Source organism: Hypomesus transpacificus, chromosome 11 (assembly GCF_021917145.1).
Source record: "Hypomesus transpacificus isolate Combined female chromosome 11, fHypTra1, whole genome shotgun sequence".
NCBI lineage: Eukaryota > Metazoa > Chordata > Actinopteri > Osmeriformes > Osmeridae > Hypomesus > Hypomesus transpacificus.
The window spans coordinates 9,452,542-9,469,289 of NC_061070.1; the positions used below are offsets into that span (position 1 = coordinate 9,452,542).

Below are 16,748 nucleotides of genomic sequence, written 5' to 3' on the forward strand. Positions count from 1 at the left end.
AAACTGATTGGCAGAGCCTTCATCATGCAGCAAGATAACGACCCAAAACACACTGCCAAAACAACAAAGGAGTTCATCAGGGGCAAGAAATGGAAGGTATTAGACTGGCCAAGTCAATCTCCAGACTTAAACCCTATAGAGCATGCATTTTACCTGCTTAAGAGGAGACTGAAGGGAGGAACCCAAAACAAACAACAACTGAAAGAGGCTGCAGTGAAAGCCTGGGAAAGCATAAAAAAGGAAGAATGCAAAAGTTTGGTGACGTCAATGGGTCACAGACTTGCTGCAGTTATTGAAAGCAAAGGATTTGCAACTAAATATTAAGTCTTATTCACTTAAATATGTTTTAAGTATATCTGTTCCAATACTCACATGACAAATGGGTGGATTCAAACAAAATGTGATATTTTCTTAGTTGTGCATCAGATCCTGATGTAAATACCTGGAAATAAAAGCTGAAACGTTGATCTCTGGTCTCACGTTCATTATTTGATGTCAAGCCCAAATGTTTTCAGTCTACAGCAAAAATAAAGGAATTCGCCTCACTGTTCCAATACTTTTGGAGGGCACTGTATGTATTTTCAGTTGAGTCATACTTTTGTTGTGAGTTTGGGAATTGTGGGGCTTTTTGCATCACCATACACTGTATATAGATATATAGATATATGGAAAAGCTCACTGTCATTATATAGTCTAATATTTCCAGGCTTGTGCAGACAATGAGCTATGGCTTCAGGGATTTGAGATTCTGGGAAACAGTGTTGTTTGTAAATATAACACTGTGAGCTGAATGTAGAGACGGTCGAAATTATTGTTAAAACAAGTGTTTACAATTGTCTTGTTTTATTGGGAAGCCTCACCAAAACTCTCCTCTCTCCACGTCTCATCTTGAACTTATCTATTTATTTCAGAACATCCAAAAAGAGTGCACATGTTTGGTTTTTCAAATACCACATAAATGCCAATAATATTAATAGGATAGCTATCGCTTCAGGCTCAATAAATTGCTGCCTCGGTCTGCACTGCAGTCTGGCATAAACCGAAGGTCAGGGCATTCATGGGTTCTAAGAGAAGTCATTATTTTACAGTACATGTAATGAATGTTTTGGAAAGTCTTGGCTGAAGACTACAGTTGAGTCCAATTTGGGTACTTACAATCAGGAAACATGAGCCCGGAAATGTTAGGTGTATCCACTGCTTTAACATTCTCACACACACACACACACACACACACACACACACAATTGCTCAGAAGCACAAGCACACACATAAACACCTTTACTATACAATAATAAAGCAAGCACAGGAAACACCAGCTTCTCAGCTTGTCTCTACGCCCCCTCATCTCTCTCCTACAAACTGTCGCTTTTCCACTCGCAGCATGAATGGCCTCCGCTCGCATGCCTACGAGCTGAAACCAGCCCCTAACATTCTCACGACCAGCTCACCGTTTGTCTCGCAGATTGCTTCGACCGTAGTGGTTCGCTTGTTGTTGTTTTGCCTGACGGTGTGTTTTGTACTGCGTCATCTCTGAAACACACGCCACGGGTCTGTTAACGGGTGTACTGACCTCTCTGCCTTTGTTTTCCTCTCTTCATTCACTAACATGAAGGAAAGAACAGGGGGAGACGACGAGCAGGTTTGTACACTTGCTCTTTCCACTCACAAACACTTCCTGAGAAAAGTGAACACCGATCAGTCAGTCATAACCGATGAGATGTGGAAGGATTTGTAGTCCTGTGGGATCATTTGAGGCTGTGCTCGTACTCGCAGAGAGGACCCAAGCGTAAGTTAGCGTTTGAGAGACTGGAAACAATGCTAAACTGTAATGAGGATTTGATCCGTTTTGATCTTTTACCTGTTCACTGCATCTAAGTGCATATCATAAATCCTGTGAGCCCTTTGCGGAACCCTCCATGTTCTTTATTGTGCCCCCTCCTTTCCCCTCTCTCCTTCTGACTCTCTCTCTCTGCTTTCTCTCTTTCGCTCTGTGTCTTTCTCTCTCTCCTTTCGCTCTCTCTCTCTCTCTCCCCCCCCTCTTTCTTTGGCTCTGTGCCCCTCTCTAGTATATCTTGATGCTTTCCAAGCAAACAGGAGCTTGGGTCATTTGTTTCTGTGTGTGTGTCTGTGAGTGTAGGTGCGCGTGTGTGGGTGTGTGTGCGCGCACAGCTCGGACAGGAGCCTGTACCATGTCTGCACCATGACGTGCTTTTTCCATTGGGACGGTATTTATATAACTCATCAAACACCCGTCTGGGTCAGCAGACAGAGATGGAGGGAGAGAGGGAGAGGAGGAAAAAGAGAAGGAGGGATAAAGTGAGAGACAAATAGATTTGTGACTTTAATTATGGTTTCGGTTATTGTTTATACAGTAGGTCTGCAGTGCTTCAACATCTGGGTTCTTCTTGCTATGCCAGGGCAGCCTTTTGGAGTTGAAGATGTAGAGTAGAACACATACACACGCAGACGTACACACGCACACACACACACACACACACACACACACACACACACACACTGGCAAGCCCACTTTCAAAGACACTCACAAAACACACTGCTGAACGCACACTGTCAAAGGCTTTCATACTCACAATAGCACACACACGAGACACAAAACAGCTATAATTAATTCTACGAAGTCATGGTGTTTCATATGCCTTAATGAGCCTCATATAAACCTCTGTTGTGGCAAACCCAATTAGCTGAGTGAATGAAATCCTAATTATATCCAGCCTTTACATGTGCTCAAGTTTATTCCACCAATTAAAGGAGCAATTGAAGTGTCCTTCCTCCCATGTCACATAAGCTTCAGTATTGCAAGTGTGAAATACTACACAGTGGAAGCTCAAGTTTGTGAAAACTCTCAAACCTACGGGGTTCTGGACACACCTGTTGTATGAAGGGTCGTTTGTGAGCGTTTGTGAAGACGTTTTGGATGGAACTGCTGGCCACAAAGCAATTACGAGCCAAAATCATGGATCCTAGAAGTTCTTTTTTCCTCTCCCTCCTCAATATGACATTTTTATACTGATTAGTGAGACTATTGAACACCATGTGTGTGTGTGTGTGTGTGTGTGTGTGTGTGTGTGTGTGTGTGTGTGTGTGCATGCGTGCTTGCGTATGAAACTGCAATGTCATTACTATGATTATAACTATGTATTTACATGGTCGTGAGCTTGAGGTCAAGCTCTGCTGAACGTTTAAATATGCGCCTTAAGTGTGGAGGAGACCCATAGAGAACATATGACGTGCTGATCTTGCTCTAGCTCTGACAAGACAGCCTTCTCTCCTCGCTGCCTTAGCTCATTCCTTACCCCATTAACCCCTTCCTCCTCTGTCTGTCTCCCTCCATCCTTCGCTCGAGTAGGGGTCATAGAAAAAGGGGGTTCTTCAGAAGGTATAACGCACGGAAATATAGGAGGTACCACCCCACACCCTCCACCCCAGCATCCTCTCTGCCTCAGTCACATGATCTGTGGGAATGCCCCTGACTAGCTGCCAAGTGCATGGAGAAGGATGAGAAAAGCCCCGCCTCCCTCTGATTACCCCCCCCCCCCCCCCCCAAAAAGCACTGTGCATCCTTACTCTCCACATACGGTCGGGTTGCTGTAATCTGCTTGTTGAATGTGGCCTGCCTTGACTTGAAGACCAACCCCCGCTCTACACCCCCCCCCCCCAACCAGTCCTCAATTTAGCCACGTTTCTTGGCATCCTATAGTTATTTAATGTATCTTTGGGATGTCCACATTCAATACCTTGAAATATGTGTGCTGGTACCTGCTAATCTCCTTCGGTACACTGTGACATCGTTGTTGCTTGCCTGAACTAACCCTAACCCCTGCATGACCCCGTGCTGCCTCAAACGACCCCTGGCCTTCTTACTTACCTTTCATTCTCTAATCATTGCTATAAAAACAATGAAAATTGCCCATAAGCTGACTTAAGTGCGCTCCAAGAGAACACGGTGTCCTTACAGAACTCTCCCGCTCAGTCTCTCAGATGATAGGCCCAATGACTCCCCATTCCTCTCGTCTGCCATGCTCTTTTTCAAACGCCACCGAAGATCCGTCCGCTGGCTCGCATGCTTGTCTTGTTCCCATGGCAGCAGAGGTCTTTAGGATGTGTCGGAGGTACAGGCTCTCTGGACCCAGTTTAATATATTCGCCCCCCTCCCTGACCCCCCCCCCCCCCACCCAGGTCTCATTTAAGTATGGGACTTACGAGCTACACAAAGCAGACTCGTTTAGTTTGTTCATCCAGCTCGTGAGAATAATGTCTTCCCTCTGTTAACACTTCACTATGAGCCAGACGGTCCATAGGTCAGGTTAAATGCACATCCAAATGCTTCTACTAGTTAGCATTAGAGAGACAAGGGTCACACACAGTTGTTGTTCTCTAGTGTTCTGTCCTATCGCTATGGTAGAGGTAAAGGTCTAATGAATGGGAGAAAGCATGTGTTTTGAAGATGTGCCACCCCAGTGACTGTGCTCTGCATCTTTCCTCTCTCGTTCAGCGGGAGAACGCATACCGACCATCTCTCCTTCTCTCCCTCTCCAGTCAGAAATTGAGTTTCAAGGAGCGCGTGCGAATGGCCAGCCCCCGTGGTCAGAGCATGAAGAGTCGGCAGACGTCCGTCAACGAGCGTCGCTGTTCCCCAGGTAACGAGGTGCCCGGGGCAGAGACGACCAGCAGCCCCACCAAGGTGCAGAAGAGCTGGAGCTTTAACGACCGCACCCGCTTCCGGCCCTCGCTGAGGCTCAAGAGCCAGACCCGCACGGCTACACCTGACGGTGAGTGTGTGTGAGTGTGCGTGTGTGTGAGTGTGAGAGTGTGAGTGAGAGGGATCTCCATGAAGCAAGTGAGCGTGTGAGCATGCAAGTGTGCAAGCATTCATAATGGGTTTAGATTATAATTTAGTTTATCTATTTTTGACATTAGAGACCTGTGTTCCTAAGCATTATTATAGTAAGCACTATTGGGGTTGACTGTGTGCTGTATGAGCTCACAAAGTTGGATTGAATAATTGATATAGGATTGGTCCAACTTGGATGTCTGTTCTGTATAGAACTTTACTGGTGCAGAGAACTGTTCATATTCCCAGGCTCTCTGGCCACTTTATCTCCTCTGTGTCTACGCACTTCATCTCACCTGTCCTATTGACAGTAAATCGAAGAAATGCACATTGCCTTTTCGGCTGGATTTTTCTCTCGCTTTCTCTTTTCTCTTTTCTCTTTTCTCTTTTCTCTTTTCTCCTCTCTCTCTCTCTCTCTCTCTCTCTCTCTCTCTCTCTCTCTCTCTCTCTCTCTCTCTCTCTCTCTCTCTCTCCCTCTCTCTTTCTATGTGTCTCTCTCTCATCTCTCTCCCTCTCTCTCTCTCTCTCTCTCTCTTTCTCTCTCTCTCTCTCTCTCTCTCTCACTATGTATCTCTGTTGCTCTCTCTGTTTCTCTGCTGAGTGAGCACAGTAATTCTCAATCCTTTTCTTCGAAATCTATTGACCCAACCATTAAATCTGTCTTGATAAAACCATGAAAATCTCAAGGCAGGTAGATCCATAAAGAATTTATGTTTCCAATAGTATCAGTATAAAAGTTAAAAAGTTCTCATAGATAGCCAATGATTTAGCACTGGATTGCAGCACTTTATGCCATGTCTTACACACCTACTTACTGCCCTACAGTGGACACGCCAGGGAGCGAGGATGGCTTTGACGAGAGGGGCTGTCACTGTGATGTCACTGTGGAGGACCTGTCGGCGCCGCTGAAGGCGGTCATCAGAGCTGTCAGGTCGGTCAGCTGATCAATGTCATCCATCACATGTTCTATTGACGGTTGTTGAACACGTGGGCTTGATAGAACATGTACTTGCCTGTTTCAGACATCACACATCCTAGAATGGGACTTCACATAAACCATTTGTGGGATTCTTTGGACGTCATACCTTAGTGTGATGGAGTCTGGAGTTGTGGCACTTTATCTGTAGTGTCCTGCTGCAAAATAAAGATGACTACATGAATAGTGTAAAGCCTCCAATCTCTGCATATGCCATCAAATGACATGGTCAATAAAATAGAAGCCTTTCTGTGTCAATATGCAGATAAATAATCATTCCTGTGTGAAGAAAAAGAAAATGTTTCTTGTGACTAATAAGTAGCTCAAATGCAAAAGAGTTCAACTTAAGTCAAAACAATGTCTCCAAACTAGCGCATCGCACATGACACTCACACTACAGCAGCTGCATCTTCCAATTCTAACGTATAAGCGCACAAGGAATTCAAATGATGTTTGTTAACATTTCATATCAAACTCAATTCAAATGAACCAGGTACAATCAACATTTGAGAAAAGATGGCCTGGCAAGACAGTGCAGGGTCTGTTATTCTTTCCCAAAAGTTATTCAAGCCCTTATCTCATTTGAATAACCAATCTGTGCCAGATTGACAAGTAGTCTTTCTCAGTAGCAGGTATCTACCCATTTGCGAGTCTCCAGCCCAGTGCTGTAAGGGCTGTGTGACTGGGTACTCTCTTCCTCCATCGGAGAGGGTGATAGATTGTTCCGGGGGGTTCAGTGGCGTTTGGGAGTCCAGCTGGCACCTGCTTCCTGGGTCTAAGTGTTTACTCACTTGGCCTCTATTACTTCTCCTCTGCTTCTTCTCTATTGGTGGCACTTCATTCCTACGTCTCCATCTCTCATTCCCTCTCAGTCTATTCACATCGAACTTTCTCACAATATCCTCTGACCCGCTTTGATTCGTCTGAATGGCTTTCATTCATCGGATTCCTTGATTTGCTCTCTTTCTCACGGTATCCATCTCCCGCCCTTTTCGGACGCTTTTCGACTCCTCTTACTCCTCGTTCTATTCATCCCTCCTGTCTCCTCCACGTTGACCATCCTCTCCTCATTTCCATCCCTTTACCTTTTTCCAATCTGTCCATCTCTCTCACCCCTGTTCCTATCTCTACCTCATCCTACACGCTCTCTCTCAGACCTCATGTGAGTCCTGCTGGAATTGTTTACCCTAACCTGACCTCCCCTACCTTTCCCATCCTGAGGCTGTTGCTCCAGTGGACCCCCTCTCTCGCCACCCCGCTTGCCCCCTCAGCAGGCCTCCTCCCTTGGTAGTGGGAGCAGAGACATGCCCCTGGCTTTCCCAGGGTGTCGGGTTGACACGCTCTCAATCAGAGCTGTTATTACAGAGGCTCATCTGTCACCAGGGCTTATACCTAGACAGTGAGTAAAACGAGCAACTGGCACAGCCATTAGGGGCCAAGTTGGATCCAACTGTTGAGATCCATTTACCAGGATCAATATTATCCTCCTCAGCAATAGTTCCTCTTGTGAAAAATGGAAGGTAAAGACCAAAACACTGAGAACATTTTGGAATGATGTTGCAGCAGTAGTTATGTAGCTATTGTTTTGTATAAGGTTAATTTGAAAGAACATCTGTGTTTTCCCCTTCAACAATACTGTCAATTTACTGCCCAACCAGCAAATCAAATCAAATTAATTTTTCTTTGCATAGCCCTTTTACAAGCAATGTCACCAAGGGTTTCACAGATGCCCATAGAACTGCACTTGTAATTAACCTAAACCCCTTTAGGAAGATAAGGACAAACACCCAGGAAAGATTTATTTGAGAAATCTTGGAAGGAGTAATTCAGTGAGGGATCCGCTTCTCCGGAGATGGATTTTGATAGGCTGAATACAAGCATGCAGTAAGAATAAAGACAAAAGTACACAAGCTATGGAGCTGGGAAGTACAGGATGACACCACAGGATGGCCAGGAGAACAGGACCCCTGTGTGGTCCTTAGGAGGGCGTTAGAAACCAATGTCCTCATTGCTGTCTAGGTCCACAAGATAGTGTAGGATGCCTGGGACCAAAAGACGGTCAGGTAGAAACCGGCAGGCCTGCATGGTCTATCAAAGAGCTTTCTAGAACAGTGTCCACATAGATGACTAGGTCCAAATGTTGGCACACCAGTAACCTGGGGGATGTGGACAGCTCAAACCCCCATACCAGAGAGTGAGGGGGGGGAGGTACTTGCAACTCACAGTCACAAACCTCAACAACCTTACTACACTCATAGTTACACATCTCAACCATGTCGCAAGTTTGCTTTTTTTGTCATTTCCAGCAGTACAATACAGACAAGCAATGTCATGAAATGTCATGCCTCACAGTGCTACACATCCACACTACACACACAATGTCGCACACTTCAAGGAGCCTGAAATGTTGAGATAGTGTCAGTCTCTCTGATTGACACAGGAAGTGCATTCCAGAGGACAGGAGCTCTTAATGAGAACGGCCTACCCCCCTTAGATTTCTTCTTGATGTTGGAAACTACCAGATATCCGGTGGCTTGGGATGATAGTGTCCTTATGTGACGTGTTCTATGGTTCTAGTTAGAGATCTTACTGCAGTATTCCAGCTGAGATGTAACAAATGCATGTATTTGTTTTTAAGCATCATCCTGTAAGAGAAATTGTCTTATTTTGGCAATGTAAAATAGATGGAGAAAAGCAGTTTTGGTCATGTTCTTAATATGGCATTCAAATGAGAGGTGGAGAATTATTGTGACTCGAAGTTGACTTGGGAAGAGTGATGTCCTCAAACTCCAGAGTGAGGTTTAAAAGCTTATTCCTGTGATTTCTTGCCCTAGAATTGGCACCTCAGTTTTATCAGAGTTGAAAGGGAAATAATCTGCTGTGATCCATGTCCTTATTGCAGAGAAACGTTTCTAGAACATCTGGTCATTCTCCAGACTTCAGGGAACTGAATAACTGGGTATCACTTGCATAACAGTGAAAGTTGACTCTAGAGTTACAAACGAGGACCCTAAAAACAGCACGTATAAAGAAAAAAAGGAAAGTGCCTTTTGGAAGAGCCTTAACTTACAATGGAGCCCACCGATGAACGACCACCAAAGTGGACTAACCGCAATCTGTCAGATAAAAATGATCGAAACCATTAGAGTACCATGCCAGAAATCCCATCATTGTTCCCGATATACTTGAAGAGAATTAGATGATCAACAGTGTCAAAAGCTGCACTCAGATCCAGGAGAAACAGGACAGAGATAGAACCTGCATCAGAGGCCAAATGTCAGTCATTGACTACTTTGGCAGGGTGCTGTTTCAGTAATCAAGGGAGTGCTGTTTCACAATCGATCCATTAATAATATTCAGCATGGGTGGTCCAATAAAAGGGAGGAGTTGTTTGGAAAGTTTGACAAGAAAGGGCTTGAGAAGGCAGCTCATGGACTGATTCCATTAGTTTGAGGAATGCTTACATAGATATACGATTGCAGTGAGTTTGATCCTCAACTTGCATTTTGGGGAAGATTTGGCATCAGATGGCTGAGCGGTTAGGGAATTGGGCTATTAATCAGAAGGTTGCTGGTTAGATTCCTGGCCGTGCCATTGACGTGGTGACCTTGGGCAAGGCACTTCACCCTACTTGCCTCTGGAGGAATGTCTCTGTACTTACTGTAATTCACTCTGGATAAGAGCGTCTGCTAAATGACTAAATGTGTTCATTTTCGTATGTTTAAGGCTTGTCTGTAATTGGTCTCTGATTGCATGGATTTTGTGATAGAAGAATTCCAGATAATCATCAGGGTAGAGATCTGTACTGACACAGAGCGTACCTTACTTTGTGAGGTTAGAAACGGTATCAAATAAGAATTTAGGGTTGTTGTCTCTAATCCATTCAGAGAGGTCACCAGGGCCAGCTCTGGTCGGGCCAGAGTAGTTTACTAGTCTGCAATCTCCATTCCAATCCAAAATTATTTCAGGTGGGCATTTTATGAGTCTGACAATAGTCAGATAATCAATAATAATTTTAGCATTGAGTGATTTATTTGGGTAGTCGAGTGCTTCTGATTCTGATTCTTCAGGTGCACATAAACACACTTGTTTTCACACTTGTTTTGAGTTCATGCTTGTGTGTTCTATTTTGGTAACATTTTGTTCGCTCAGCAAGAAGTGATGTGCCTCAGCTCAACTTAAATTCTTGAACACATCGGACAGGAATATTCATAGCCTTCAGCGCCCTCTACTGTCCAAATATGGACCTTTTTTATCACAAATTTACTCATTTTGAAGAATAAGTTGAAGGTCCTTCATTGAACATAACCTCATGACAATTATACTGTATCTGATTCCTTCCTAATTCAGAATAATGAAATTTCATGTAGCAAAGAAAAAGTTCAAGGAGACCCTGCGCCCGTACGATGTGAAGGATGTGATAGAGCAGTACTCTGCTGGTCACCTGGACATGCTGTGTCGAATCAAGAGTCTCCAGACCAGGTGAGATGCAGTTCAAACCACACACTGACCCTCACACTACAGTTCACACACACAAACACACACTCATCTACTTACAACAAAAACACCACAAAGCAACATGCATTTCCACACACACACACACACACACACACACACACACACACACACACACACACACACACACACACACACACACACACACACCTATGGGTCAGTCTGTATCTGAATGCATACATTAAGATGGGAATCCTCCACTCTCTAAGTGTGTGTCAGCGTGTTTGGTGTTCTGTCAGTGTGTGTTACGTGACGAGTGTGTGCCCTCTCCCCACCCAGGCTGGACACCATAGTGGGTCGTCCACAACAGCCCCTCAGCAGCAGAGTCAAGACTTTTTCCTCCCCCTCCCTGCAGCTCTATTACAGCCAATCCACCAGGAAACAGTCTGCTCCAGGGTTAGACCAAATACAACACAGCCACACACACAAACACACAAACATGACACACATTGAAGCACACACTTTACTACACTATCATAAAACCATACTCCATATTTCTGTCCATATCAACTTATTTCTATATTCCATCTACCTCATGCAGGATCCAATGGGAGTCCAGAGCTGAAATGTGCATTATTATATGCAACTAATAAGTACATTGTTTGTCATCAGATATCACCAGTCTCACTAGTCTTACTTTGGTAAATGTGTGTATGCTGGCTATCCCAAACAACTTATTTTGACTTGTGAATAACATACAAAGGCAACTTTTAGCTCCTCAAACACCTGGGTTAGTTTGGAAATGATGTCCTTACTGTCTGCTTACTGTAGAAGAAATCTCAACCTAAATGTCTTTAGGACATTTCTCGCATGACATCTACTTTCTCTGGAACTAACCTACTGCCACTCTAAAAGCTGTAGAGTGATGTGTGATCTTTGGTATACATTACTGTATGAGTAGGTGTGTATGTGTGTGTACATGCTGCGAGGGGATACAGGTGTATGTGTGTTTTAGAGTGTGTATGAGTGTATTTGTTTGAGCATGTGTAGTGGGTATGTATGATGGCAAAGCGGTGGAAAATTCCCGAAGAGTCCATGAGGATTTTTAGGGTCAGAATTCAGCTTATTTTATTTATTCGTTTATTCAACATTATTCAATAAGAAAGGAATGAAATAGAGTTGATATTCTATAGTGATATTGATAGTTAATATTAGAACAGTAAATGACAAAATACACCAAAAAAAGGTCATTAGTGTTGCCTTAAATTGACGGTATGTGTGCGCGTGCATGTTTAAGAATGTGTGTTTGTGTGTGTCTGGTTATGTGTGTGTGACTCGACGCAATCTGACCCCCCCTCCCCCCCCCCCCCCATGTCTCTCCCACACAGACTGGCCTCGGGACTGGGTGGTCACCAACAGGCCAGCCTGAACAGCAAGCCCAGGAACATGTCTTCCCCTGCCCTGCACTTATATTACAGCCAGACCAGGAGGAAGCCCTCAGGACAGGGGTTAGGTCCTAGCTATGCAGATTTAGACACTATGACACCATGTGTCTGGAAATGTTTTCACCAATGTGTGAAACGTTTCAGCTGTGTGTAACGTCCCTCTCTCCCGGAGTGTGTGGTAGAAAAGGTTGTGCGTGTGTGTGTGTGTGATTCAAACTCAACTTTTGCATGTTTGGGGACTACTACAGTATTTAACGAATGAAATATCCCGCTCTCTCAGAATTGAAACTAAGCAAAGATCTTACGATCACACACTGATAATATCATATCACATACATCTAGATTTTCTAGATTACACATGGTGTAATCAGAATCAAGATAACTGTACTGTAGAACCACTGAATGAATAATAGCCTGCAATGTACCTTATTGTGCGGATTTCTTTTTTAATAACCATAGAATGTTGTTATGGTCTTTGTCCCAATCCTAACACTAACATGCTTGTTATTAGAAGTAGGTGTGTTGGCTGCTGTGGAGTATTCCTACAAAGTGGCTCGGACACCCTCTTAAAAGATATACTTTCCCTCCATCTGTGACTAACACTAGTGTCTGTGTGTGTGCGAGACAGGGTGGACCAGATACTGGGAAAGGGCCAGATTTCCATGGACAAGAAGATCAAAGACAAGCTCCAGTCTGATGGGGACCCACTAGAAGACATGAGTATGTTGGGTCGCGTGTGTAAGGTGGAGAGACAGGTGAGTTTGTGTCTGTAGGTGTTTGTGTGATGTTTGAAGTTGAATGGAATGTTTTTGTTTTTTGTTTTCAGCAAAAAAAAAAAATTCCCTTCCCCGTTATCTCTTTTTCTCTTGCTATGTATGTATTTGTCTTTTCTCTCTCTCTCTCTCTCTCTCTCTCTCTCTCTCTCTCTCTCTCTCTCTCTCCCAGGTGACGTCCATCGAGTCTAAGCTGGACTCTCTGCTGGACGTTTACCGGCAGGCACTGCAGAAAGGTTCGTCCGCCCTCACCCTCTCCTCGCTGCCCCTCTTTGAGCTGGACCATCACCAAACCTCTGCCTACCAGAGCTCCATGTTCAACTGCTCCCCGACCCCCCAGGGTGGTGTCTGTGATGGGCTCGGAGATGGTGGGGGCTTATCCCGCTCACTCAAATCCAACCTTCCACGGGGCCTGCGCCTCATCTTGGCACCCTCCAATGAGCTCCCCCCAGACAGCGAGCCACCCTCCTACCCACCCTCCACTGCCTCTCTCACCCCCTCGCCCTTGCTGCCCCCAGACAGCCCCTACCCGGCGCTAACCACGCCCAACAGCTTCCCAGCCCTGCCCCGGCAGGCACACTTCCCCGACCTGCCCCCACCTCCGCCCTCAGCAGGGGGAGGGCTGACAACCACCCTCCAGCTGCCCCCTGTGAATGCCCCCCGTCTCAGACGCCCAGAGGGCCTAGTCTTGGATGCTCCTCCGGGAGGAGACATGGGGGAGAGCCTGGGCACCTCTTTGGAGGATGAGGCATGTTCCCAGATAGGGGTGCGTCTGAGGGGTAAACCCAGTCTGAGAGAAGAAGGTTCCTGGAGACGGCACCTGAGCTTGGAGTTAGACCCCCTGCTACTGCTCTCCTCTGGCCCAGATGGGCGGACCTCAGACAGCGGAGCAGGCCTCGGAAAGTCCCTTTCTGCCCACAACCTCACCCAGACCTTCGCAGACCGCTCCTCTTGTATGACCTCACTGCTCAACAAGAGCAACAGTAGCAGCAGAGATGGTTCCCAGGGCAACTCTGTTGGTGGTAGCAAAACCTGGGGTGAAACAGAACTCTTCATTGGTGACACAGAGCTGGAGCCGGCTGAGGAGTGCTTTGACTTCCTGTCCCAAGATACTGACTTCCTGTGTCATCCCAAATCGGGCATGAACAAATTATCTGACCTGCAAACTGAGGGGGGGTCATCTAGCAGCCTGGCAGGCCCACGGACTCCGACAACAGGCAGTGATGAATCCCTGAACCAGCCCCCCCACATAAGGCTAAAATGACCAACATAAACATTTACCAGATTCCTGGTTTAGAAAGCTAACAACCCTCAACACACACACAATCAACTACACAGTACCACCCCTTATCTTACTGGACAAACCAGACGTTTCAGACGGGGGTTGTTCATGTCATTTAGTACAAACCATTGCATGGAGTTACAGTATGTCCTGAATAAAGAAACAAAAAGAAGCTTGTGTGTAGAGAACCTGTGGTATCGGTGGATGGGATGGTGAGGTGGGAGTGTGGGGCATAGGAGAGAAGGAGAGAACAAAGGTGATCAGTCAAGACACAGTACTTTGTCACCGCTCAGCCGTGCATTAAACACTGCATGCCTGAAGGTTTTTGCAGCCCTTTCAAATTCTTACCATCCAAACTCCTACTGCAGCCCAGCTGACAACAGCACTATACTGTCTTGTTTTCAACACTGTCCCAGAAATAATGGATAGCCTCTGCTTCTCTGTCTGTTGAAGTTGGATATCCTCAAAAACGATGAGTGTCGAAAGTCAAGTATAAGAACACGCCTAGTAATCCAACCCTTAACAAAATGATTATGAATGAATTAACAAGGTTGTTAACCTAACCCAACTGTATTTATTTGCTAGAACATATTCAATTGTTCAAATGTTCTAATTGATCAGGATCTTGTCAGGCAATTCCACATCAATGACAAATCCAATAGATTGATTGGATGCTCAAATCTATCTGTGCCAATATGTTTTATTATTTGATTCAGATATTAGGATAAGTTAACGATGGCTTATGATTAACATCACGCATGACTGAAATAGGACCAGTTGATGGTAGAATAAATCTTTACAAGCAGGATTTGACAATTGGATAACGATACATAAAACTGGGTTGGGTTTCACCATTATTTAGGTTGTCCTCTTTGACACTTTAAATGGGTGACACATCTTTGTGATGTCTAGCTAAAGGCCACTGGTGCTGGTGTCCGTTGTCCAACCTCCATTATCTTCACAAATATCCTATTGCAATCAGTCAGAAGTCTGCCATATTGAAAACAGTATGCAAATACTGTACGTTACTGTCATGTTTGAGGTCAACAATTGCTGAATATCATTTCAGTCTTTCACTTCAATGTCCCCTGCCCTGAGGCAGAAACACTGTTGTTACCAACCTGCCTGAACACAGATGACTTCTCTTAAATGAGAAATATGCACAAGTACTGTCAGCCATCTTGTTTTTCTCTTGTTGCACCTTGTTCTTGATGTAGGAATGGGCATAGCAGTCTTAAAGGATTTGGTGATGACAATTTTTCATTGAACCTACTTTGTTTGTGCTTTCATTTTTATGGTACATAAGTACATTTGCTTAGCCAATTAATAATATTGTGTAGAATGTAACGTGTATGATTTGTGTTTATATGTGACCTGAAAAATATTCATACTGTAGCTGTTTTACAAAGGATCTTGCATGGAAATGGCCTGTGTAGGATCGATATGTATGGTATGATGTAACAACTTGAAAGCACAATTGTGAAGATGTTAAGGAACCTGCAAATGTGACTAGTGGTTTTACTCAGCTATGAAGATTGTCTCGGAAACATAGTGAAGACACTGCTGAGAGAACAGTGACTTACACAGCAGATAACTCCATTGGAAGCAGGACTGAGCATTGAATATATTTTGGGGATGTTCTAGGGAAGTCTTTGATATGCAGAAGTGTCATATTACCTTCACCGAATTATTTATTTTCCATTTTAATTTGTATTTCTTTGAATACTTATTGGGGCCTTTTGTGCATTTCATCATAGTTATTTCATTTTCTCATTGGCCTGCTTATTGTATGTAGGTACTCCTAATTAGACTCCAACTGTAGTAGGCCTGGTTTTCTAGGATATTTAGATACCAGAAACATAACTCACCCTCTTGCAACCTAATGCTACAGTTGTTTATTCTCTACCACCCTACAGTAATTTATTGCACACAAATGGCCTTAGATGCTTGATCATGTTAACATTCTTATTTCTTTGAAATTAATTTATTAAAGTGCACATAACAGATGTAACATAACTCTGAAATTGCAAAAATAATGTTATTAACATACGTCAATAAACGATGAAAGATGAAACTGTGTTTTGTTTCTTGTTTCTCGTAACGTAGCAACCATGGTAAACATTTCTAGTTTTCAGTTTCAAGATGGAGGAGAAACTAATCGTCTGTGTGGCTGCGTACCCAGTCCTGTTCGATATGTCTGTTTTCGTTCAGAGACATTAACAAAAAAGAATGATGCATGGCGCAGGGTTGCCGATGTTGTCAGTGCTCCTGGTGGATTTTTTGTACTTGTGGAAGTGTGCTGCTGTGATGGGGTTCCTGGCTCCATTCATGGAGTACAGGGACTCCGGTAGCAACTTCCAGAGGCCTGCCACATCAGAGTCCCCAGCCAGCCAGCTCACTGCCAGTGAGGATGAGGTAGAGCAGACAGCCAGACAGAAACCCCTGCCAGTGAGGATGAGTAGAGCAGACAGCCAGACAGAAACCCCTACCAGTGAGGATGAGGTAGAGCAGACAGCCAGACAGAAACCCCTGCCAGTGAGGATGAGGTAGAGCAGACAGCCAGACAGCTCACTGCCAGTGAGGATGAGGTAGAGCAGACAGCCAGCCAGCTCACTGCCAGTGAGGATGAGGTAGAGCAGACAGCCAGACAGAAACCCCTGCCAGTGAGGATGAGGTAGAGCAGACAGCCAGACAGAAACCCCTGCCAGTGAGGCCAAAGCTTCCCCAGCTAGTCAGGCTGCAATGAGTAGCCAGCCCCCAGCATCCTCTGGCCAAAACAGGGTGTGGAAAGAGAGGCGGTCATCATTTGAGGAGAGGATGCTTGGTGCTCTCGAAAAAGCACAGGCACCTGCTTCTCCATCTCAACCACCACCTCAAGCAGAGGATGACCTTTTTTTTTTTTAAAGCCTTCTCCCTCCGCTCAAAAGACTGCCACCAGCTAAGCGGTCAGAAAATGTAAATGTAA

At 44.8% G+C, this 16,748-nt stretch overlaps 1 protein-coding gene across 5 annotated transcripts; it reads left to right on the top strand.

Moving 5' to 3' along the window:
- Nucleotides 1–538: 538 nt before the first annotated feature.
- Nucleotides 539–15,839, top strand: kcnq5a (potassium voltage-gated channel, KQT-like subfamily, member 5a). 5 transcript variants are annotated; one of them, XM_047030078.1, is made up of 8 exons: nucleotides 539–1,639; nucleotides 4,558–4,790; nucleotides 5,678–5,783; nucleotides 10,179–10,310; nucleotides 10,623–10,739; nucleotides 11,672–11,791; nucleotides 12,357–12,483; nucleotides 12,674–15,839. In XM_047030078.1, exons 2-8 carry the CDS (start codon nucleotides 4,589–4,591, stop codon nucleotides 13,763–13,765), a joined length of 1,896 nt encoding a protein of 631 aa, XP_046886034.1. In that variant the 5' UTR covers nucleotides 539–1,639; nucleotides 4,558–4,588; the 3' UTR covers nucleotides 13,766–15,839. The 5 variants fall into 5 exon arrangements, with proteins under 5 accessions (XP_046886034.1, XP_046886031.1, XP_046886033.1 ...); XM_047030075.1 differs by lacking the exon at nucleotides 539–1,639 and having other exon boundaries at nucleotides 4,217–4,790; XM_047030077.1 differs by lacking the exons at nucleotides 539–1,639; nucleotides 11,672–11,791 and having other exon boundaries at nucleotides 4,217–4,790.
- Nucleotides 15,840–16,748: the final 909 nt, after the last annotated feature.